The 26,587-nt window shown below is 33.7% G+C and overlaps 1 protein-coding gene across 1 annotated transcript in view; it reads right to left on the reverse strand.

Annotated features, from left to right (window-relative positions):
• LRP1B (LDL receptor related protein 1B) overlaps positions 1 to 26,587 on the reverse strand; it is a 1,837,899-nt gene that overhangs the window by 307,190 nt on the left and 1,504,122 nt on the right. Inside the window, exon 42 of the mRNA XM_034642051.1 lies at positions 23,209 to 23,413. Within this exon, the coding sequence (XP_034497942.1) occupies positions 23,209 to 23,413 (205 nt within the window). The remainder of the gene's footprint in view (positions 1 to 23,208; positions 23,414 to 26,587) is intronic.

The raw sequence follows: 26,587 nt of genomic DNA on the forward strand, positions 1-26,587 counted from the left end.
GGCTTTCAACATTTAAACCAAGGCAACGTTATTACTTTCCTATGACTTATTTTTCTATGGTAATTATTGATAATTAAGTTTTTCTTCCTTTAGGTCAATAAAGATTGATTGAGCTAGATAAAAATTAATTCATTCACTAAATCTGTCTCATCATAAAGCTGGGCCTATTTTATAACACAGAAACATTTGCAGTCAAAACCCATTCTCCAGGACTCCTGGGTGGCTCAGTCACTTAAGTGTCTGCCTTTGGCTCAGGTCATGATCCCAGGATGCTGGGGTCAAGCCTTGTGTCAGGCTCCCTGCTCAGTGGGGAGCCTGCTTCTCCCTCTCCCTCTCCCTCTCCCTCTGCCTCTGCTCCCTGCTCAAGCACTCTCTCTCTCAAATAAATAAATAAAATCTTAAAAAGAAAAAAAAAAAAAACCATTCTCCATTTCTGTATGGCCACACCCTACCTGCCCCCAGCCCCAGAGCAATGCTATTTCCCCTTCTAGAATTCCAAGGTTTAAAAAAAATAATAATTTATTTTGAATAACTTTGCCACATAACATTTGAAGACTGCCTCACTACTTGTATTATACATTACAGATATCTGTAATTCAGTAAAATATTTTGTGGTTAATAACATTTACACCCTTGCTACTAAAAGTATGGCAACTTCTTAGGAATATACAATCTCTGGCTCTGAACAAGACCTACTAAATCGGAATCTGCATTTTAACAACATCTCTAGTTGATCTGAACGCACATTAAAATTTGAGAAACACTGGCTTGTTAAGTAACACATTCCCCCAATCTTAGGTCTATATGGTATATCTGGGTCTAAGGACAAGATTGAGACATTTAAAACACACTAAAAAAATGCTAATCCTTTCCTAAGACAAACTGCTTGGGGGAAAGGTAACAGATATGCAAGGACAGTTTTGGAATGATCATGGATGATAAAATGATACATGGCAATGAAAGACCTCAGTCCGTAGTGTCTCATGGATTTGGTTTGGCTACTAAATCAAGTTAGCTAATGTTCAGTTCCTCTACCACCTCACCGGCAGAATTGAAATAATAATGGTTGTTTGGTGAGAATTATGTCAAATACAGACTGAAACAGTCACCCACTAAATGGCAGCTATTATAAAAACAACAGCAACAACAAAACCTTTCATGGTTTTGAGAAGCTCAGATGCACAAGAGTATGTTATAAAAATTTATAAATTTTTGGACTGTCAGAATAAAGTCAGTGGCACTGTCCCTGGTCAGGGAAATATTTTCTAGTGTTTAGTTACTTGAATACTGTTGTATAAGACATGCCTTATGTAACACATCATATTCTCTCAGCCATGCTGGCTTCAGGACTCATGACCATCTTTTTTTTTTTTTTCCTTCCTTCCTTCCTTCCTTCCTTCCTTCCTTCCTTCCTTCCTCCCTCTCTCCCACTCCTTCTTTTCTCTCTCTCTCCCTTCCTTTCTTTCTCTCTCCCTTTCTCTCTTTCTCTCTCTGTCTCTTTCTCTCTCCTCTCTCTTTTTCTTTCTTTCTTTCTTTTCTCTCTCTCTCTTTCTTTCTTTCTCTCCCTTTCTCTCTCCTCTCTTTTCTTTCTTTCTTTCTTTCTTTCTTTCTTTCTTTCTTTCTTTCTTTCTTTCTCTCTCTCCCTTTCTCTCTACTTCTCTCTCCTCTCTCTTTCTTTCTCTCTCTCATTCTCTCTTTCTTTCTTTTCTCTCTCTCTCCCTTTCTTTCTTTCTCTCTCTCTCCTCTCTCTTTCTCTCTCTCCTCTCTCCTCTCTCTCTCTTTCTCTCTTCTCTCTCTCCTCTCTTTCTCTCTCTCTCTTCTCTCTCTGTTTTTCTCTCTCTCTCCTCTCTCTCTCTTTCTTTCTGCACTTGATGTCATCAATGACTTCAGGTAAACATAGTGCTCTCACTTCATGCCTGTGCCTGGAGCCTCCGACTATTCCTCAGGTGGTGGGAAATAAATGACCCATGGGTCAAATCCCCAACCAAGAGGAAAGTACCAGCAGAAATATTTGCCTCCTTCCCTCTACCCACTTCCCTCCTTTCCATGGACAATATTAAAGTGCAAGAGTTTATATGGCCTCTCTGTAGATGGTTTCAAGAGATGAAATCCATTGCACCTGATACCAAGAAGGAGCCCACTCTGTCGCCCACCTCTTCATATACACTCTTCCTCCTTCTCAGCCCATTCTCCTCTTCTTTCACTACTACTTCCTGGGATTTTATACCTCATAAAGAATCAGAATATAAGCTCTCCTCTCAGGCTTTTTTTTTCTCCCCATCTGGACTGAGATAAATGTTTTCACATTTTTTTTGGTCCTTATCTGAATACAACTTCTACTATAATTCATTTTAAATTGTTCTTTAAATTGACTCATTACCATACAAGGAAATCTATTATCAGTTAGAAGGGACAGAATGCAACTCCAAAAATATCCACAAAGAAATGGAAACAATGCTATCAAATTATAATTAGATACTATTACCTACCAAATTTTAGTCTGAGTCCTCTCTTCCCTGCCTCCCTCTTCCAACTCAGTAATACAGTGTGTGTCACAAGGGTGTTAAATATATACTAGCAACACAATTAATCTTTCTTTTCAAGTCGATCAGGAGATTAAAACAGAATTTAGAAGGACTTTTCACACTACTGCATTAACTTTAAAATGATGCTGTTTTTGTGTACCCCCTGATATCACTGATAAAGTCCCTCATTTGTGAGGAAATGTGCTAGGCACTGTGAAGATCAAGATTTTGATGATTCCTATGCAAATTCATCCAGAAACTCTAATCAGGTATGAGAGATCCAAACTGTAACTTAAAAAAATGATATTCACATTTAGTGTGTATTTGATTGCATCTTGAGTAAACTCCTTTATGTTTATAGTAGCCTATAATAGTGAATCCGAATTCTGACTATGCATAAAAATCAACTGGGAACTTTAAAATTGAGATCCACATCGCATTCAGGGATTCTGATTTAAATAGTTCTTGGATGGGGCTTAGCCATCAGTATTACACAAAAGCTCCCCAAGTACTGTAATATGCACTTGGTGTTAAGAAATTGTTCTATGTTTTCTAAAATATTGACAAATTAAGACATATATATATATNGTATGAGAGATCCAAACTGTAACTTAAAAAAATGATATTCACATTTAGTGTGTATTTGATTGCATCTTGAGTAAACTCCTTTATGTTTATAGTAGCCTATAATAGTGAATCCGAATTCTGACTATGCATAAAAATCAACTGGGAACTTTAAAATTGAGATCCACATCGCATTCAGGGATTCTGATTTAAATAGTTCTTGGATGGGGCTTAGCCATCAGTATTACACAAAAGCTCCCCAAGTACTGTAATATGCACTTGGTGTTAAGAAATTGTTCTATGTTTTCTAAAATATTGACAAATTAAGACATATATATATATTTTTTTCCTGTCCAACGCAGCATTATTCAGGGCATTTGTTTTTCATTCAATTATTATGCCCTTTAAAGTCCCTACCATTCAGCAGCCTCAGAAGTAGATAGTCATCTGATTAGGCTTAGCTTTTTCAGGTGGCAGATAGAACCCCATGAGGTTTTGCTGCACTTTCTCGACTGTGCTCAGCCCCAACTCCCAGTACTGAAAATAAACACCTGGCACTTTAGCCCTCAGTGTCCAGAATTATTATCTTATCAGGATAAACTACTGATTATATAAATTTGCTGCTGCTACATTGGTGATCACAGGATTCTGTTTGAATCCTGGTGGAAACATCAGCCTAAGAGTCTTCTGTACTGCTTGCTTTTGAAAGTTTCTTCTTTCACATGAATAACTATTTGGTTTTACCTCCCTCTAAGACATACCTTTAGTCAACATTATTTACATTTTCTTTCCATTTTTCTTTACTATTTTTAATCTCTAATAATTAGGCAATAACTGAGCTCATTTATCTTACTAACTTAATTTTAACTTGCTTCATTTTAAACATTAGCTTGTCCTTTTAGTAACTGAACAACCTAATTGAAAATTATTAAATGCATTTTATATCTTGATGGCCAACCATATTTTTTGATGATTTATTTGTTAGTATGGTCTAGTAGAAATTATTTAGCATTTTGATTTAAAATAGCTTTTAAATATTCTCAAAGCTCCTCATGTAAATAAAAGATCTTGTTACAATAGCTTTACAAATCTTAGGGCCATGGGAAACATCTATTTTTCATGCTAAATATTTTGTTCCCTTCAACTAAATCAAAGTACTATATAACTTTAAAGGTTTCCCTTAATGTTCTGGCCACTGGGAAGCTCAGAAATAAATGTGTGTGTTTTTGTTATTTATTTACACACATACCATATCTGAGCTTTTATTATAGTCTAGTTTAAATCATTTTTTAAATAGTTGAAATAATAATTAATTGGTTTTAATCAGTTTGCTTGCATTCTAAATGTTTTCAAGAGTCAAACAGAAAGAAAATTCAAGATATTGTCTCAAGCTTAAATAAAACCAAGTTGGTTTTTGTGTATGTAATAACTAGTAATAAATACATTAAAATTATCTAGAGACAATACAAAAATTTATCCAGAAATTCAGAGAAAAATTCATGTAACTTAATTCAGAATCTCCTGAATTTCAATATGAAACTTTTCCATTTCCTACTGTCCCCCTTACATACTAATTTATTTCACCAAAGAAAATAATTTAAAAACTTTTGTGCATGCTTTTCCCTCTGCTTGGTTTCCAAGCAAAAATTAATCTGGAAAAATATGCTTGTATGTTTGTGCATGCACATGCAAGATAGCTTTCCTCAGTTATCTGTTTTTGTACCTTTGTATATGAATTTCTACAATGAGGCAGGTGGGACAGGTGGCTGCTTTTGAAAATTCTGTCTGATGCCTAACAAATTGAAAGCTTCCAAGAAATACTAAAATCAATCCATCAGTATCAGTATCACATTCTGAAGGGACATCAGTTATTTTCTGGGTGAATACACTAGTTGCCCTGGATATTGACCATTTATTCTTCTCTAGAACACATCTCTTTTGAGAGGGCTCAGCTTCAGTAACACTTTAATTTGCACGACTAACCAAGCTGAACAATCACTGAAATGTATGTGGATTTAAATCGAGGGGATTGTGTTCAAAATAAATACCATTAGCCCTACTGCAATAACATTCTTATCTTACCAAATAGGAATATCAGTTGTACAGACTTCGGAAAACTACCCTGCATGGCTGAGGCCTTCAAAATAGCTTATCTTTGATTTTGGTCTTTTTTTTTTAAGCTGTTTACTTTTTTTATTTTATATAAGAAAACATTGTTTTAATTTCTCTTTTCGTTTATTCATCCATTTACTTATTGCTTCAGTAAATATTTGCTAAATATAGCAATGCACCAGACTTTGGGCTATTTGCTTTTAGAAATACAAAGATAAAAATGAATTCTATTCATCAGATGTTAGTAATCCTATAGAAGAAGCAATGAGGCCATTTATGATTTAATCTAATTGATATAATTCATGTTCAAACAAATGTATACGTATGTAGTGAATACAGTCACAACATTTTAAATTATTTTTTTTGTTTACAACTGTCAGGTACCCAGTTGCGTATAACACTCTTCAAAATACCCCCTATGAGGCAAAAACCATTAGCTCTATTTTACAAAAGAAACTAAGGCATAGAAAGATTAAGAAAATGTCCCAACTATATTAAACAATATGTCAAGGATTCACATTTTAGATCAATATCTATCCAAATTTATTCATTTCTGCCACATCATACTACTTTGTGAAAGGTGATATGTTTTATTTTGCTGCTAAGACTACCTCCGTGAGAAAAAATAATCAAGATGTGTGGCATCATCTTATTAAACATATTAATATGTAAAAAGATGTGTCCAAAGGCTCACCTATTTGAGTTCCACAAAATCAATGGCAAAGTCACAAAAAGTGTTGGAAGAAAATTTTATACCTAGTTTAAAGTGTAGAAACTGTGATTCAAAAGATTAAGTTACTTGCTAAATATCAAATATCTCTTTAGGACCAGAGTCAAGAATTAAAACAATTTCATCTAACAACAGTTTCAGACTTCTTTTCACTCCTTTCTTATTCTTATTCAGACACTGGTGTTTGGCAATGTCATTTAATCATATAAACTTCATTGTATTCACTCTGTGATAACATGTAACCATCATGGTTACAGATGATAAATTGTAGACAGCACAATTAACCATCTTTATTTCCACAACCTTTATGTCTTGTGGGGAACCAGTGTTTCAATATCTTTGGGCTCTAATAAATTATGCCATATCATGGATGCTTTAATAAATCTTATCCCATTTAAATCACCCGACAATGCATAGACATTCTGTTGTTTTAGAGATTTGTGGAACACAGCTTATATCTTTAAAAATATTTTATAAAACAATAAACATAAGGCATTTCTTTTTCTCTATTTTGAGTCTTTAAAAATCTATAAGCACACTGACTTTTGCTTCTGGGAAGATGCAGTAGACATAGTCAATTCTTCTCACTAAGTACAACTAAAAATCCTGGAAATTGTATATAAAACAAATTCAAGATGACTGAAAGGTGGAGAGAAGAAGGCAGCCCAGCGAGGGAACTTGGGACTGAGGAACAACATGGTGGTGAGTTCCCTGGGCCTTATTTTTGCCTCATATATCCCAGACTTAGAACTGAGTAAGCTGGCAACTCAGAAATGCCAATACACACAGACAAACAACAACAAAAGCCTGCTCTCTCTAGGCAAAAGACAGAAAAGATTCTAACTAGCAAGGCACTATTTTAGCCAAACACCACATAAAACACTGTGACCCACACACACTCACACCAGGGAAGGTCAAGTGGGGAACCTGGACTTGGACGCACTACCTGGCAGTAGTGAGTGCCCTCCCCCTTTCTACTAGAGTAGTGTCTGAAGAAGCCTAGTGGAGAATCAGGACTTTTAGCATCATCCAGGAATAATGAAACTAATCCACAGTGCTGACAGTGGAGACCAGCTGGGAAGATGTAACTCCCACCATCCCTGTACAGGAGTAAAGAAGACAAACAATCATGCCTCAGGTGCCAATAGAGTCTAAGTGGGGAACCTTAGCTTCTATCTCCACCTGGCAGTAACAAAGCAAGACCTCACCTTCCTCTCCCATAGTAATATCAGGGAAAGCCAGTTAAAACAGAAGGTTTAAATAAGATGCAAAATTTCATCCAATAAAACAACAATGTCCAGGTTCAATGGAGAATCACTCATCATACCAAGAACCAGGAAGATCTCAAGAGATCTAGTCTGGGTGACAGTGTGTTAATTTCTCTCTATTTTTTCTATTAATATATAATAAATCTCCCCATGGAATTAATACACATTTTATATCATCATTTTAATGGAGTAACAGAATTCTATTGTCTTATTCTTCCTATTTTGTCACATTTCTGTTTAGTCACTCACTATTCTTAAAGATTAGAAAGTTAATAGAAATTTATTAAATTCATATTATAATTTGAATAACTATTCATTTCCAAGGACACTTAAAATATATGAAAGCCAATATTGAGATAATAATCTGGATATTAAATTGTATTTCTTGAATTCAGAGATATGTCGAAGACAATAAAACACCTAAGTTTCCAGTAGTCCTTTAGGATTCACTAGTTAATGGGCTTATTTGTAATATATTTGACTGCAATGCCTGTTATGTAACAGGCAACAGATACCATCAGTTCCATATATTCCATTGGTTAATCTGTTGGAATTTAAGCTCCCATAATGCTTCTGGTAACAAACAGTCATTCTATCTTTTGTCTATGGTCCATATAGCTGTTCATAGGTGCAGAATACCATGTGTTTGAGGCATTCTAGATAAAACAGAAAGATAATTTCCTGCCGGGAAACCTTTCTTCATATCTCATTTTAAAACAAATTACTCATCTTAGTGGCTCTCAATGGAAGCAGTTCCATCCCTTCTGGGAGTTTTGGAAAGTACTGGTTGTGATTTCACTTGACTGTGGGATGGGAGTTGAGTAGAGAGGTGGGAGGCATTGACTAGGAAATTCAGTGGTCAGGGACCAGGAATCTGGTTGTACCGTACTTGTCTTACAAGATTTTTTTACAAAGGTGAAAACCTATTTACAATTATGAAAATTTAGACTCTAACTCCATTTTACATGTATGAAAAGTATNAATCTGGTTGTACCGTACTTGTCTTACAAGATTTTTTTACAAAGGTGAAAACCTATTTACAATTATGAAAATTTAGACTCTAACTCCATTTTACATGTATGAAAAGTATTTTTTACAGACCCCTTTCCTATGTGCTTATTATTTTTCAAAAAATGCAACTTCTACACAAATTGAAGGATGACTTCACTTCATTGTGTTTAGATAATTATCAAGAATTTATTCCTAATTTTAAAGAACATCTGATCACTTCTTTACATTTTCTCCCTTATTTTGTACATTTACATATTGAACTATGTTCTCTTTTACTATAAATTACTTCATATGTGTATTTTATATTATAACTCAGGTATTAAATTGAGCTTAGAAAAGTTACCTATAAAGATAGGTAAAAAGCAAGATTTCATTTCACAATAAGAATGGGAATGTTACAGAACATTTTTTTGATAAAAAAAAAAAGGGACGTTGACTCCAATAGATAGTTGGGAACTTTACTAATTTGCATTAGATACCACAATCAGAAACATTAGAAATTAATGCTCCTTTTTAGGCCGTAGTTTCCAAGTCTACAGATTGTCCCAGTTAGTGGTGGAAAATTCACTAAAACTTATAGTGATTGTTCATTCTGATGTTAACTTTAAATCAAAAATTAAATTTTTAAAATTCAAATATATTACATCTTTTAAAAATTGAAATCACAATACCTATTTTTTGATGATAGGATATGATTTTGATTTGGCTAAGTAATTCAAACTTACGTTGCCAGAAAATTCACTCTTCTAGGCATTAAAACCTATTTTATAAGTTTCAGAGTCCAGTCCTCTATAAATTTCATACTATCATTAAAATATTTCAAAAAGAGTAGATATCATAGGGGCGCCTGGGTGGCACAGCGGTTAAGCGTCTGCCTTCAGCTCAGGGCGTGGTCCCGGCATTATGGGATCGAGCCCCACGTCAGGCTCTTCTGCTATGAGCCTGCTTCTTCCTCTCCCACTCCCCCCGCTTGTGTTCCCTCTCTCGCTGGCTGTCTCTATCTCTATCGAATAAATAAATAAAATCTTTTTTTTTTTAAAAGTAGATATCACAGACATAAGTACAAATTTGAAAGAAGGAAGGGAGGAAGGAAGGAAGGAAGGAAGGAAGGAAGGAAGGAAGGAAGGAAGGAGAAAGAAAGAAAGAAAGAAAGAAAGAAAGAAAGAAAGAAAGGAGAAAGAAAGGAAGAAAGAAAAGAAAAGGAGAGGAGAGGAGAGGAGAGGAGAGGAGGGGAGAGGAGAGGAGAGAAGAGGAAAGGAGAGGAAAGGAAAGAAAAAAGCAAAGCAGAGCAAAGAAAAGGAAAGATGATAGATGTCTTTATTCATTAATGGAATGAAATAACTGATTCTATAAGTAGAAAAGAAATATTTGGTGCTAAAAAAGTAAAGTATCTAACATCCTTGTGATTGATATTACTTATAATTGACTAGTGTTTTTTTACAACTTGTTTTCCTATTTTTACTCAAGAGAGTTCATATCATCAGAGTGTGTTTGTCTAGGAGGAAGATTATCCCATATCCTTCTCATTCTAAAGATAAATCTTAGGACTTAGTATTTTTGCCTGGGAATATACTCTGAAAACAAAACAAACAAACAAACAAACAAAAAAAAACTTTGCATAAAGTTTCTAAAAGTGTCATCAGCAAGTGCAATTTCTAGGAAATTGGAAAGGTTTGTGCCACTCAGGTAGTTGATACCTTCCAAGAAATGATTAACACTTACATTGTAACTGCGGGGAGAAAGGCTATAATCACCTAGTCTTAGCCCCTGTCAATATTAGTTATTGTTTCAGCTACTGGAGCAACAAAAATGACAGATACAGAACAGAAACAAAAATCAGACTGAATGAAATTATTGTGTTTTTTTTTTCTTTTTCTTTTTTTCCTTTTGGGGGGGTTATAATAACTGGGTCAGCCAGGAAGATTAAATTAAATATTGTTGAGCAGAGAATGCTTTTTTCAATAAATATGTAGGTAGAACCACCACACAAGTTAATGTGGTATTTAAAATCAGAAAAACCCGGGGCGCCTGGGTGGCACAGCGGTTAAGCGTCTGCCTTCGGCTAAGGGTGTGATCCCGGCGTTACAAGATCGAGCCCCACATCAGGCTCCTCTGCTATGAGCCTGCTTCTTCCTCTCCCACTCCCCCTGCTTGTGTTCCCTCTCTCGCTGGCTGTCTCTATCTCTGTCAAATAAATAAATAAAATCTTTAAAAATAAATAAATAAATAAAATCAGAAAAACCCAAGAAATTATTACATTTTTATCGGTACAAGTCATATTTAAACCACGTGTGCGTCTATTTTATTATGACCTCACCCTAAGATAAAATTGAATATTAAAACCTGAGTTTGATNTTGTTTCAGCTACTGGAGCAACAAAAATGACAGATACAGAACAGAAACAAAAATCAGACTGAATGAAATTATTGTGTTTTTTTTTTCTTTTTCTTTTTTTCCTTTTGGGGGGGTTATAATAACTGGACAGCCAGGAAGATTAAATTAAATATTGTTGAGCAGAGAATGCTTTTTTCAATAAATATGTAGGTAGAACCACCACACAAGTTAATGTGGTATTTAAAATCAGAAAAACCCAAGAAATTATTACATTTTTATCGGTACAAGTCATATTTAAACCATGTGTGCGTCTATTTTATTATGACCTCACCCTAAGATAAAATTGAATATTAAAACCTGAGTTTGATAGAAGAAATTAAACCTATGAATGGATTTGTTAAGCTAAATATTAAAAGATAACTAAATTAGAAAAGGTAAAATGTATGTTTAAAAACATATCTTCTTTTTCTGATATTTTTTTGATTTTTGAAAGGATTTGTTTCCCTGATCTACTGATTAGTAATGGATTACATAATTTTCCCTTGTTAAAGTAACTGATTTGTAAGTAGTATAGCAGTATTTTGCAAATTTCTACAACACTTAAACCCATGGAATACCATCTTTAANATTATGACCTCACCCTAAGATAAAATTGAATATTAAAACCTGAGTTTGACAGAAGAAATTAAACCTATGAATGGATTTGTTAAGCTAAATATTAAAAGATAACTAAATTAGAAAAGGTAAAATGTATGTTTAAAAACATATCTTCTTTTTCTGATATTTTTTTGATTTTTGAAAGGATTTGTTTCCCTGATCTACTGATTAGTAATGGATTACATAATTTTCCCTTGTTAAAGTAACTGATTTGTAAGTAGTATAGCAGTATTTTGCAAATTTCTACAACACTTAAACCCGTGGAATACCATCTTTTAAAAAAAAAGTTCTTATCACAACACTATGCTATATTTCTCATTTAATAATTATAATGTGCATGAGCATATTAAAAGCTTTAAGATACGACACACTAAATAAGTCTATTAGACTTTGTTTAAACGATAGTTTCAAAAATGTGCATGGCCACAGTTTAATTCCTATGGATAATCAAGAGAAGACAAATTCCTCAAACTCACTTTGGGAGAACCATGGCAATGTACTCAAATTGTGGGCTCATAATATCCAGATTTATAAGAATCTCTCCAAACTTTATCAATTAGCTACATATAGGTTACTTCCTACTCATTAAAGAAGATACACTCTGAAGTAGTTCAAACTGTAACATCAAACTTCTTTCCAATCAATCTGCTCCCCTGGGAATATTTGATCTCTCTCTCTCTCTCTCTCTCTCTCTCTCTTTCTTTTTCTCCCTCCCTCTTTTTCTCTCTACTGCATTTCTTCTCTACTGTCATCTGTTTCACCCAAAATTAAAAAACAAACAAACAATCAAAAAAAACCTACACACAACCATGTAAAGGAAATGACCTTTTCTGAAATTATTTTTTCTCTGGCCATTCAATAATTTTGCTTTGTCTCAGCCCTTTTTGACTTTATAAGTTGAACAATATTTTTTCTCTTTTTATATTTCATGGTCAGCATCTAAGTCTTTCATAGAATCTTTAAACCTTCATAACTTTATTTTCTACTTCCTAAATATCATTCTTTTTAATCCTATGGTTTTTCCCTATCACACATTTCTGCAATGCCTTTTACAATGCATGCTAAAATAAAAAAAATAAAATTCATTATGTTGGTTTGCTGACCTGTTTGTAAAAACTATATACAAATTCTAAGGAAATATATCAATTACATTAGTATGGTTTCCTAAGGGGAACAAAATAGGAGGAAGAATGAAGATAATAGGAAACACACACACACACACACACACACACACACACAAAAGGGCCTGACACAGACCCATCAAAAGAAGATTAGAATGAACTCAACTAGCTACACAGGAATTTTTCAGATAAGGAGCACTTAGCTTCTGTGAGGATCTAAAAAGAAATCTGGTCTAAAAGCTATCCTTTGATTTCTAGGGCTTCAACTCAATTGTACAGGCACATTTCAAATTAAGAATTGACACGGGTCACACTTTTTTACATATAAGTTAGTTAAAAAGATATAAGTGGGAAAAGCAAAAATTCTAAGTGGATAGAATATCAGAAAAATCATTCTGCTTTTTCAACAGTTATCATGTAACGCAAGCATTTTTAGAGATTTCTAAGACTTCTATAGCATTATGATATATACCCCTAGATATTTTTTCAGAATAAATATAATATCTTTTGTTCCAAGAGAAATATCTTGTTATTAAATCTTTAAACTTAAGCCAGATTGCATCTTTAACTTTTCCTAAAGATAAAAGGAGATGACCTAGCTCTCACTTATACTCCCAGTCTCATAGTTTTATGGTTATCTTCGTAATAGATTATAAAAACACGTAATTAATCATGAAAATAAGCTTAAAAGTATAATAGTATCCAGAAATTTAAGTCAAATAAAAAAAATGGCATTCAAGAACAAATAACTCATATTCTGTTTACAAAATAATGATTGAAACACAAGAGACAGTGGTTAATATATAGAAATGAGTGGTAATTCCATGGCACTGACCATGAACACTATGGCATAGCAAACACAGAATTCTGATAATTGGCAAAATAATAAGGTAACTTCGGACCCATACACATACCTTTATCCAATGAGCATGATAAAGAAACAGAACATAGAGAATGAAGGTAATAAAAATTGAGTCTTATATATTATTGAAGGATGGGTTATAGCTACCCATGAAAAAAAAATATTTCAGTGTTTTCTTTGCATTTCAAATTATAATGGTCAGGTCACCACAGAGGGCCATCTAACCAAGCAATTTCCTTAGACTATACTGTTATTAAAATAAATAAAAGCATAGAGAACCCCATCCACCTTTTTTTAAAAGTTAAGTCTATTCCTAAATCCATGTGACACCTATAGAAAGGTCAGATCCTAACTGTTTCCTTAACTGCTTGGAGACTTGCATCATGTCTTTTGTATGCAAAAGTACTGTATGAAGTAATTTAACTCAATCAAAGTGGTAATGTCTCTCTTGAAAATGACAATTCTCACTAAGTATTTGAAGCACTGTCAGAGAGAGAGAGAAAAAAGCTGGCTTGTTCAAGTTTATTTCAGAAGCCTAAATTGAGACCTAAAAACCAAATTCATAAATAAATTTTGCCTCAAAAAAGAAAAAATGCTAAAATAAAACTAAAATAAGTTATCAAGTACATCCAGTGAAATAGAAAATGAAAATATTCAAGGTGTGCTTAAACAATCTTCTCACAGAGATGTTGAGGTGGGGAGTGTTCATGGTTCATTATTAGGTAAAAACAAATAACAGCTAAAATCAACACAAATAATGTTCTCTAATTTTGTGAAAACAGAAGTAACTGTGAATTCTAAGATGTAGAAAAGATGAACTCTGTCCTCAAATCTAGTTAAGCAGACAAAATATAGGTTCATTCAAAGATGGCTAACGATGCCAAAATAAGTTTTGACATTTCAATTACAATTCTTAATATTTTGAGGTCATATCTTACATTCAAAACAGAATTACAATTATTAATGTATCTCCAATCTTTTCTTATTCTGTAGACCTTAAGTTCATACACAGAGGGCTCTTTTATAAATGAAGCCTTTAAGACTAGTGTTATGAGTTAGGTGCTAGCACCTCAATTTGCCTTGGAACTCACCACTCTGTTACACAGTTTTCCAGAAAAAAAAAAATCCACCCACTCACAGAGATCAGCCTTCTTCTACTTATTACATTAAAAGAAGACATTGTTCAAATTATCTTCAAGTACGGAATCTGTGACACAGATCTGAAAATCATTCTCTTGAAAGATAATCACTCTGTCATTAAGCAGGGATTATGGGGGAGTAATATTATTTGGAGCTTTTATGGCTTTGGGAAGTAGAGGAAGGAACAATTTTGTAAATAAGCTGTTAAGCATTTTTGCATTGGCCTGAAGTTTTGAGGTTCTTTTTTTTGAGGTTCTTTATTATAATAATTTTTGTGAAACTAAGATAGATGTCCTGAGGAAAGATTCTGAGTCATCTAAATCCTGGTTCCACCTAATTTGCATTAAAACAGAAAGACAAATGGCCAAGTCAGCACACTCCCTACCTGCAAAGTGGCTCCCACTCTACCACATTGAGTGAGCGGCCTCAGCTGGATGAGCACACCCCAATGCCACTCCCACACTGCTGCACCCAGCAGGTAGCACTGGCCAGGACAAGCACCCCTTCAAGGAAGCTCCCACCTGTTGCTTCCTGCAGGTGGCCTCTGCCTGGACTGGTGCCACACCCAAGTAGCTCCCACCCCAGTATGTGGGGTGCAGGAGACAACCCCACACACGAGTATGCCCACAGCAGTCCCAGTTCAGCCACAACAGAAGGGCCCACAGGGGCCACAACTGGAGCACCTGGTTCTGGTGACCAGGATTGTTGATCTTCTGGAACCCACAAATACAATAACTGAAATTGAAAAAAATATGCTAGAAGAAATCAATAGCAGATTAGATGATACATAAGAACAGATCACCAATCTGGGAAAAAGGGTAGTGAAATCACCCAGGCTGAACAGCCCAAATTAAAAAAAAAAAAATAATAGTAATAATAATTAAAACATGAGGATAGTTTAAGAGATCTCTGTAACAACATTAAGTGCATTATAGGGGTCTCAGAAGGAGAAAAAAGAAAGAAAGGGGCAGAAAACTTATTTAAGAAATAATGGCTAAAACTTCCCTAATGTGGGGAAGGAAACAGACTTCTAGGTTTAGGAATCAAAGAGAATTCCCAACAAAATGAACCCCCAAAAACTATACCCAGACACATTATAATTAAAATGTCAAAATTTAAAAATGGAGAATCTTAAAAGCAGGAAGACAAGAGCAACTAGTTATATACAAGGGAACCCTCATGAGACTATCAGCTAATTTTTCAGCAGAAAATTTGCAGGCCAGAGTGGCTCAATATATTCAAAGTGCTGAAAGAAAAAAAATTACAACCAAAAATACTCTACCTGGCAAGATTTTAATTCAGAATTGAAGGAGAGATAAAGAGTTTCTCAGACAAACAAAGTTAACTGAGTTGATCACAACTAAATTGGCCTTATATAAAATATCAAAGGGATTTCTTCAAACAGAAAAGAAATGGCCATAACTAGGAGTAAGAAAATTATAAAATAAAAACCTCTTAGTAAAAGCAAACATATAATAAAAGTGGTAGATCAACCACTTATAAAGCTAGTATGAAGGAAAAATGACAAAAGGAAAAAAATCAACTGTATCAACAATTAAAGAATACACAAAATTTAAAAATGTAAGGTATGAGCTCGAAAAGATAAAACGTGGTTGGAGAGTAAAACTATTGCTTTTAGAACATGTCTGAACTTAAGTGACCATCAACTTGAAGTAGACTGATTATATATATATTTACATATCTATTTTATAAATATATAAATAATATTTTTAAATATTTATAAATATACTTCAATTTAAAATTTATAAATATTTGTAAGAAAATATATATTATGTATTTAAATATTTCAAAATATATGAACTCCACTGTAACCAGAAATGAAGAAACTAAATAATTACATGAAAAATAAAGAGAAAGTAATCCAAACATGACACTAAAGAAAGTTGTCAATCATAACAGAAGAGAGCAAGAGAAGAAGAAAAGAGCAGAAAAGAACTTCAGAAAACAGCTTAAAAACAATTAACAAACTGGCAATATACATACCTATCAGTAATTACTTTAAATGTAAATATACTAAATGATCCAATCAAAAGACATAGGTGGCATTGGTGGTATAGCTGTGAGCATAGCTGCCTTCCAAAAGACAAAGCTGAATAAATTAAAAAAGAAAAGTTCCATGTCTCTACAAGACAGTCACTTCAGACCTACAGGAATATAGTTTGAAAGTAAAGGGATGGAAAGAGATATTCTGTGCAAATGGAAGCAAAAAGAAATCTGCAGCAGCAATACTTACATCAAAAAACAAACAAACAAATAAACAAAAAAAAACCAGATTTTAAAACAGACTATAACAAGAGACAAAGAGGGCATGACATAATGATAAAGGGATCAATCCAACAAGAGAATATACCAACTTTAAATAGCTATGCACCCAACATTAGAGTACCTAAATATATAGAGCAAATATTAATGGATATAAAGGGAGAAACTGATGGTAATACAAACATAGTAGGAGACTATAACACCCCAGATACATCAATGAATAGATCATCCAGACAGAAAATCAATAAGGAAACATTGGCCTTAAAGTACACATTACACTAGATGGACATACAGAACATTCCATCCAAAAACTGATGAATACACTGTTTTCAAGTGCACATGGAACACTGTCTAGGATAGGTTACATGTTAGGTCACAAAACAAGTCTCAGTAAGTTTAAGAAGAAGTATTTTTCCCTATCACAACAGTATGAAATGAGAAATCAGTTACAAGAGGAAAACTGTAAAAAATCACAAAAATGTAGATATTAAGCAACATGCTGCTAAACACCAAGTGAGTCAATGAAGAAATCAAAAAGGATATAAAAAAATACATGGGGAAAAATAAAATTGGATATACAATACTCTAAAATCTATGGAACCCAACAAAAGAAGTTCTAAGAGGGAAGTTTATAGTGATACAATCCTACCTCAAGAAACAAGAGAAACCTCAAAAAACAATCTAACCTTACACCTCATAGAAAGAAAAGAAAGAACAAACATAGCCCCAAGTTAGTAAAAGGAAATAATAAAGATCAGAGGAGAAATAAATGAAATATAAAGACAAAAAAATAGAAAAGATCAATAAAACTAAAATAAGGTTCTTTAAAAGGATAAACAAAATTGATAGAATTTAGCCAAATTTAAGAAAAAAACAAGAGAGGACCCAAAAATATAAAATCTGAAATCGAAGAGTAGAAGTTACAACTGACAACATAGAAATACAAAGGATTCAGGGCACCTGGGTGGCTCAGTCAGTTAAGCATCTGCCTTGGGCTCAGGTCATGATCCAGGGGTCCTGGGATCAAGCCCTGCATTGGCCTTCTGCTCAGCAGGGAGCCTGCTACTCCCTCTCCCTCTCCCTGCCCCTCTGCCTACTTGTGCTCTCCCTCTTTCTCTCTGTCAAATGAATAAATACGATCTTAAAAAAATAAAAAGAAATACAAAGGATTATAAGAGACTTCTAGGAACAGTTGTATGCCAACAAACTGGACAACCTAGAAGAAAAGGATAAAGTCCTAGAAATGTCACTCTTCCAAGACTGAATCAGGAAGAAAGAAAAAGAAAGAAAGAAAGAGAAAGAAAGAAAGAAAGAAAGAAAAAAAGAAAGAAAGAAAGAGAATAGAATGATTACTAGCAATGAAATTGAATCAGTAATCAAAAACCTCCCAAAAAACAATCTTACTAAACATATGAAGAATAGATAATACCTATTCTTCTCAAACTATTCCAAAAAGTTAAAGAGAAATATATGTTTCCAAATTTATTCTATAAGGCCAGCATTACCTTGATACCGAAACCAGACAAAGGCACTGCAAAAAAAGAAAATTACAGGCTAATATTCTCCTTCATAAACATGCATGCACAAATTCTCAACGAAATATTCAATTCAATTAAAAATGAGCAAGAGGACCTGAATAGAGATTTTTCTGAAGAACATACAGATGTCCAACACATACATGAAAAGATGCTCAACATCACTAATCATCAGGGAATTGCAAATCAAAGTCACAATTACATATCAGCTTATACCTGCCAGAATGGCTAGTATCAAAAAACAAGAAATAACAAGTGTTGGCAAGCATCTGGAGAAATGCGAATGGTCACCTGTTGATGGTGAGAATATAAATTGGTGCAGCCACTATGGAAAACAGAATGGAATTTCCTTAGAAAACTAAAAATGGAAATGCCATGTAATTCAGTAATTCTACTTTTGGGTATTTATCCAAAGAAAACAAAAACTCTTATTTGAAAAGATATACACATCGATACATTCATTGAAGTATTATTTACAATAGCCAAGATGTGTAAGCAACCCAAGAACCCATCAATAGATTAATGGATAGAGAACATGTAAAATATATACATTGCAATATTAACTCAGCCATAAAAAGAACGAACTCTTGCCTTTTGTGAAAACATAGATGGATTTAGAGGGCATTATGCTACATGAAATAAGTCAGAGAAAGTCAAATACTGTATGATCTCACTTACATGTGGAACCAAAAGTACAAAACAAACAGACGAAACACAAAAAGACTCATAGATACAGAAGCAAACTGGTAGTTGCCAGAGGTAAGGGAGTTGGGGGATGGGCAAGATAGATGAAGGGGATTAAGAGGTGCAAACTGCAGTTTAAAATAAATAAGTCACGGGGATTAAAAGTACAGCATAGGAAATACAGTCAATAATGTTGCAATAATTTTATATGGTGACAGATGGTACCTAGACTAATTGTCTATCATTTTGTAATGTCTATAAATGTTGAATCACTATGTTGTACACCTAAAATTAATGTAATATTTTATGTTCACTATACTTCAATTTAAAAAAACAGAGAGAAGACACAAATGAAAACAGTTTTGTGTCAAGATTTGATTGTATTTATAGTCAAAAGCTAACACATTTTCTCTATCCTCTGTCTTTAGGTAACAGAAAAATCTCTGCAGTATTCAATGTGCTTTTTATTAAAAAAAAAAAATTGCTGGGGCGCCTGGGTGGCACAGCGGTTAAGCGTCTGCCTTCGGCTCAGGGCGCGATCCCGGCGCTGTGGGATCGAGCCCCACATCAGGCTCTTCTGCTATGAGGCTGCTTCTTCCTCTCCCACTCCCCCTGCTTGTGTTCCCTCTCTCGCTGGCTGTCTCTATCTCTGTCGAATAAATAAATAAAATCTTTAAAAAAAAAATTGCTGTTGGTTAAAACAGAACTCTACAGAATTTCTTTTTTTTTCCAAGACAAAATGGAGGAGAAGCTACTAGAGATTATATAACCTTGAACTATTTGTTGTATTATATAGTCCTATGGCTTCTACAATCCAACTATCCAGATGCATATTTATTAAAAACCAGATGAGTGGGACACTCATTTGCTCCTTTACAATAAAGATAAAGGTAAAGAAATCTAGATGGATGTAAAAATGTAATAAATTTTGAAATACTTTCCCAGCTTGGGGCCAAAAAAGATTTTTTTTGATGATAAAACAGAGGAATGTAAATATGTAATCTAAGTTTGAGACAAAATTGGTTAGTGTCCTGTGTGGGGATAAACCATAGCCTTTAAACTAATGTTCTCCTCTCAACATTTGCATCTCTACAGGACAGAAATCTTTTTCCCCAAATTTTATTGAAATATACTTGACATATAACATATGTAAGCTTAAAGTGTACAACATGATTATTTGAAATTGTATATATTGCAAAATGATTACCACAATAAGGTTAGTTAATACATCCATAACCTCACATAGTTAGAATTTGTGTGTGTGTGGTGGTGGTGCTGGTGAGAATATTTAAAATCTACTCTTTCAGCAACTTCAAATATACAATACAATATTGTTCACTATAGCCAGCCAGAAAGTATCCTAGTTTAGACAGGGATGAGAAATGGAGAGTTGAAATCTTAACTAAGCACATATTTTTTAAGCGTCAAAAGAAATCTTTAAAGTTATACTACAGATCTGATGACTGAACCACTTAGAGTAGCTATAATTACCATACATAAGAATATACTGTGGGGGTAAAAGCAAAGCAGGTATATAAAAATAATAAATTGAAGTGGATAAAGAATTGTTATAAGGCACTATGGAAGCATTTTCTGTATTAGTCCCTAGTAGAAAGTAATACCACATCCAGGACAATGATTTTCCTGACTGCCATTTTAAAAGCATTATCCAATAGCTTCATTTAGAGTTTCTTTGCTGTATTCTTGGGCACATACTTTTGTACTGTATCCTCATAATAACCTTGAAAGTTAGGTAGATAATTTGAATATTAGGAAACTAAAATTTATGAAGATTAAATGATTGGCCTTTATTTTTATTTTACTAATTTTTTACTGATAATGGCTAATTTTCATCCAATAACTATTATTTTATTTTGTTAAAAAATATTTAATTTATTTAAGGTAAGGAAAAAAAAAAGTTTAACCATTTCTCTCACTCCTACCCCCTCTTGTAACCACCAATGTGTTCTCTGTATCTATGAGCTTTGTTTACTTGTTTGTTTTTTATGATTCCACATATAAGGGAGGTCAAAGGTATTTGTCTTTTTCAGACTTAATTCACTTAGCAGAATGCCTCAAGGTCCACCCACATTGTCACAAATGGCAAAATATCACTCTTTTTATGGTTGAATAATACTCCATTATATAAATATACTATATTTTCTTTATTCATTTGGCTGTTGATGGACACTTGGGTTGCTTCCACATCTCATCTATTGTAAATAATGCTGTAATCATCATAGGAGTGGATATATCTTTTCAAATTTGTATTTTTGTTTTCTTGGTTTAAATATTCAGAAGTGGAATTGCTAGATAATATGGTATTTCTGCTTTTAATTGTTTGAGGAATCTCCATACTATTTTCCATAGTGACTGCAGCAATTTACATTTTCACCCTTAGTGCACAGCGTTCCCTTTTCTCTACATCCTTGCCAACACTTATTTCTTATCCTTTGGATACTAGCCATTCTAACAGGTAAGAGGTGACACCTCATTGTGGTTTTTTTTTTTACAATTTTATTTATTTATTTATTTATTTATTTATTTAGAGATAGTGAGAGAGAGACAGAGAGAGCACAAGCGGGGGGGGGGGCGGGGGTGAGAGGGAGAAGCAGACTCCCTGCTGAGCAGGGAGCCTGATGTGGGGCTCAATCCTAGGACCCTGGGATCATGACCTGAGCCGAAGGCAGCTGCTTAACCAACTGAGCCACCCAGGTGCCCCGTTCATTGTGGTTTTGATTTACGTTTCCCCGATGAGTAATATTGAACATATTTTCATGTGTCTGTTGGCGATCTGTGTATCTTTTTTGGAAAAATGGATATTGTTTGAATTGGAAGCATGTTTATTGGAAACTTGGAAAAATGTTTATTCCATTCTTCTGCCCATGTTTAAATCAGATTGTTTTGAGGTTTTTTGTTTTTCTTTTGCTATTAAGTTGTGTGAGTTCTTTCTATATTTTATTACTTCACATGCCTTTTAATTGGAAAAGACAGACCAAGATTGTCATCACATTTACTGCTTTTAATACAAACTGAACTCATCAGGTCTTAGCTCATTATTCACATGTTCTTTAAGCACTCAACTGTACTATGTCAGTACCACTTAAGGTAGTCACTCCATAATAAGATGAGGGATCTGTGCTAGAACGTAAACCGATGTATTTCTTCTTTCTTCAAGAAACTCTCTCTCTCTGTTTCTGTCATTCTCTCTCACACACACACATATCTATATCTCTATATATAGATATAGACTTATACATATATGTGTCTATGCAATTAGTTGCCCAGGGATAATTATCTATGTCTATATTTATAATATATAAATATATAATGCATATTTATACACACATACACATAATGCATAGGTGTATATCTATAAATATAAATATATTTATAGACATATATTCAATTGAATTAAACATTATGATTAATGGTATAGATTAGGCATTAAGAAACCAGGGCCTCCTAGTTGATTGCCTATTTTGTAAATCAAGTTTTACTGAAATACTGTAACACCCATTCATTTACATATTCCCTATGTCTGCCTTTTAACACTATGAGTCATTGCAGTTGTGATAGAGACAATATGGTCCATAAAGCTTCAAATATTTACTATGGCCCTTCAGGAATTGCAGTGAAGGAGTGAAGAGCCTCAGGATTTTTTTGTCCTTTTGCATGCACTGGGCTGGGAGTGCAAGGGTAAAGATTTCCCCAGTCGTGTTACCACACAGATCTTAACCACCTGAGCTCTGAGCTTTTTCAGTTGCCAAGGACTGCTGTTCTCATAGGATAAGTGGTGGACCCTGGACTTTTACTATTCTATAGGCCTTAAATACCTGCTGTAAGGGTTTCTACAGGGGCAGCATACAGCTCCATTAACATTTTATTTGGAACCCAGAAAAAAGAGAGAATACACATGACCCTGAAAGAATTTTCATTCTTCTCTCTTCAAAGCTTTTTAAGTTGTTTTGAGACCCCAAGCACAGACAGAGAATTATTTTCTTCTTTTCCAGTGTTCTTTTATCCAAGGGCAGCAAATCAATTTCATTTCACTTTTAAAAAACTATAAATAACTAACAATGAAACTTATGCAAATCAGTCTAACAATTCCAGTTCAATTAATAATTAGGAAAAATTCAGTTATTATTTCTCCAGAATAAAGTTTGTAAGAGTTAGACTGTCTCTATGGTAGCAAATGCACTTGAACAAATTTTTCAAAATATTATCCAGTTTTCTTTTCTACTTTATATTCAATTGAATTGGTTCAAACAATTATATATTTTGAAATCCCTTGATACACATATTTTAGGCAAGTACAAAGCACATTTTTTAAAAAGTATAATTGCTTAAATCTATAATCAAGAAATTCTCAGTTAACTTACATGTCTCTGGGATCCATCATATTCACATCTTTCAATTTTTCCTAGGCTGCCATCTGAGAAATACAGCTTCTCTGCACGGTGGTCAATAGTGAGACCATTTGGAGTGAGTATGTCTGTACTGACCACCACTTGAGCATTTTTCCCAGTCAGGGTAGATCTCATAATACTTGGATGTTGTTCATTCCAGTTGGTCCAAAACATTAAGCTAATTAAAATGAAAATTGTGATAATAAATTAAAATTTTCATTAACAACAGAAACAGTGGAAATGTGGCAATGTCAAGCTGTTTAAAAAAAAAAGCAAAATTATTTGTCTCATATTCTATGACCTTTAAGGAAGTCTAGGGAATAAGTGGAGATATGTTTATTATATATGCATGCATATTTTTCTCAGTTTCTTAAATAAAACCTAGAAATATTTCTGAAAAATAATTATCTTGTACATTCTCTCAAATAAACTAAATTGAGTCAGTTTGATGTATAGTGAGAATTTATTTTAATCATGAAAGAAACAGTTATCTTAAATTTTCTGTAAGTCGCAAATGCATTCTAACTTATTAATATCATGTTTCAGCAGATTGAGTATAATCGTTTTAGACATCATTCTTAACCTAGCTATATTTCTTTTTTTAATTAGTAAATATCAATCTACTTCTCTTTCCTGGTTTGCTTTTTAAATCCTCCATTCTCCTTTGCATATGTTTTAGAGAAATACAACTAATAAACTCCTATATTTCTTTAATTTCTTCTTTTCTCTTCTCTCTTTGCCAGTGTGATTTTTTTTTTAATAAATGACAATGTTGCTTTTGGAATTCCAGAGGTTGTCTCAACTCCCTAAAAGTATTATCTGTTACTTACAGATTAAACCAGTGTCTGTCAACCTGTTCTTTGGGGAAGCCTTTACAAGTCACTGGAAAAATAGAATCTGTAGAGTTCCAGTTTCTAATCCGTATTTCTACCGAAACAGCTCTCCTTTCTCTTCTTTTATCTATAGGACTGTCCCTAAGAGTTTATTTGATGACAGGTTGCTGCTGCTTAGAATGGAACAAAGGAGGGAAGGAAGGAAGGAAAGAAGGAGGGAGGGAGGGAAACAGGGAGGGGAGGAAAAATGGAGAAGGAAGGAAGGAAGGAAGGAAGGAAGGAAGGAAGGAAGGAAGGAAAGAAAAAGGAGGGAAGGAAGAAGGGAGGAAGAGAGAGAGGCTGAGAGGCAGGCTATTCTACATATTTGAAATAATATGCTTAATATATGTTGACAAAAAAAAACTTTTTGAAATAATATTTCCTATTTATAGGAAGACTGTATATACCATTCCTATGTATAATAACTTAAAGGTCATGTAGAATTATAACCAACAAAATTTTTAATATGTGGTTTTTTAGTATTATGCAAACACTTATTACTGAACAATATTCAAGTCACAATAAAAATCTTTCTATTTGCTAGTTTAAAATATAACCCTCACCAATGGAGAAGAGCTGGGTCAACTATGCTCTTTGTTAAAATGTTTCATAATCTTTTTATCTATCTTATGGAACAAGAAAGTGCTCTAAGTGAGCAAGTGTCAAAAGTATTTTGTCCTATTAATGAGTAAATTTGCAAAGACAAATGGCATCCCACTTTCTTAAATTACACAGTAGTTTTATCCACTCAGTGTGACTTTTGAAAGAAAACTAATTAAAACATTTTAAAACTTATGCATATATTTTCCTAAATTATTGGTTTTAGAGTTACAGAATTTCTGAAGGTATTAGTGTTCCTTTAATTTCACCTCTCATTTCATGAATAAGAAAACAGAGGCCAGAGAGCTTGAGTAATTAAACTTATAGTAACTGAACCAAGTTTTGAACTCAAATAGTTTTTACCTAGAATTTCAGATTTTACTTAAAAATTTCTGTTAACCAACTGACATACATTTTCAAAAGTGATTTGAATGTGTCATTGGTATGTATAATAACAAAATATTTTTAAACTTTAAATTTTAGTTATATGTAATTTTTCAATTAAAACATTTTCGTGTTTTTAATTCTAATTTACAGTTCACTAGATGTAAGATGGAAGTGTAACTTTAGCTCTGTAGTAAATACAGGATAAAGCACTTATCGATTAAAACTAATTATATATAATATTGTCAGTTAACTCCTTTATGTTTATTTCGAAATTGTCTTAGAAATTCCTTTGATTAACTGCAGAACACTTATTACTGTGCTAAGATTCTGCTGCTGAACAGTTAAGATCAATGCAGTTGCTTGAACAAGAAGCTGTATTGTGATAGGTCAGCAGCGTGAGCAGAACTGGCTCTGCCCAGGCGTCGGAAGGCCTGTGTCCATCTCAACTAAGACACCAAAGCTTTGTGAGGGATCAACTTTCTCTCAACCTTCAGAGTCTTCATTTATAAGATCAAGGTGTTACTGAATTACATCTAATCTCATTTTGAGCTTTATATGAGTGTCCAGATTTAGTTATTCACAAACTGACTAATTTACAGTCCTTTCTTCTTTCAAGTGGTTAGGGTCAGTGTTTACCAACAATTGCTTTTTATTCTTCATTTTTTTTTTTAAAGATTTTATTTATTTATTTGACAGAGATAGAGACAGCCAGCGAGAGAGGGAACACAAGCAGGGGGAGTGGGAGAGGAAGAAGCAGGCTCATAGAGGAGGAGCCTGATGTTGGGGCTCGATCCCATAACGCCAGGATCACGCCCTGAGCCAAAGGCAGGCGCTTAACCGCTGTGCCACCCAGGCGCCCCTATTCTTCATTTTTTCTTTTCCACATCTAAAAAGAGCTCTCCCATTTCTCCTTGGTGAAAGCCAGATTTGTCTGATTGTTGTTTATTTGATTAATTTAAGAACAAAAGGAGTTTCCAGTAGTTAACAAATATTCTTATAATATTGTATGAAAGTGGAACTTCATTAATATCTTTTTTCTACATAACCCAAGCTTTGTTCTCCTTTTTTCATACAATTGCTTCCTTATGGCATCCATCCCAAACATGAGTTTTTTTTTTTCTAATTTGCTTTGTTTTTTATTCACTCTATACCATAGCCTGAGCATTTTTCTTGTCATGGATTCTTTGTAAGTATTATTATAAATGCCTGCACAATAAATCACCAAACACATGTGGACTATTTAGACTATTGTCCAGTCTTTTGAAAATATAGCTGCACACAAAGAGTTATTGTTGTTTTTTTCTGTATTTCAATTGGAAAGATTCCCAGTTGTTAAAATTACTTAATTAGATTATAGAAACATCTCTTAGTTTTCAATACATGTTAACAGGATTTTTTTTTTCAGATTTACCATTTTAATCATCTATGCATTAATGTCTACTTCATATACCTTTTCCAGCGCAGTATTGTTTCTATTTTCCCTGTCATCATTT

Source organism: Ailuropoda melanoleuca, chromosome 2 (genome assembly GCF_002007445.2).
Source record: "Ailuropoda melanoleuca isolate Jingjing chromosome 2, ASM200744v2, whole genome shotgun sequence".
Classification (NCBI taxonomy): domain Eukaryota; kingdom Metazoa; phylum Chordata; class Mammalia; order Carnivora; family Ursidae; genus Ailuropoda; species Ailuropoda melanoleuca.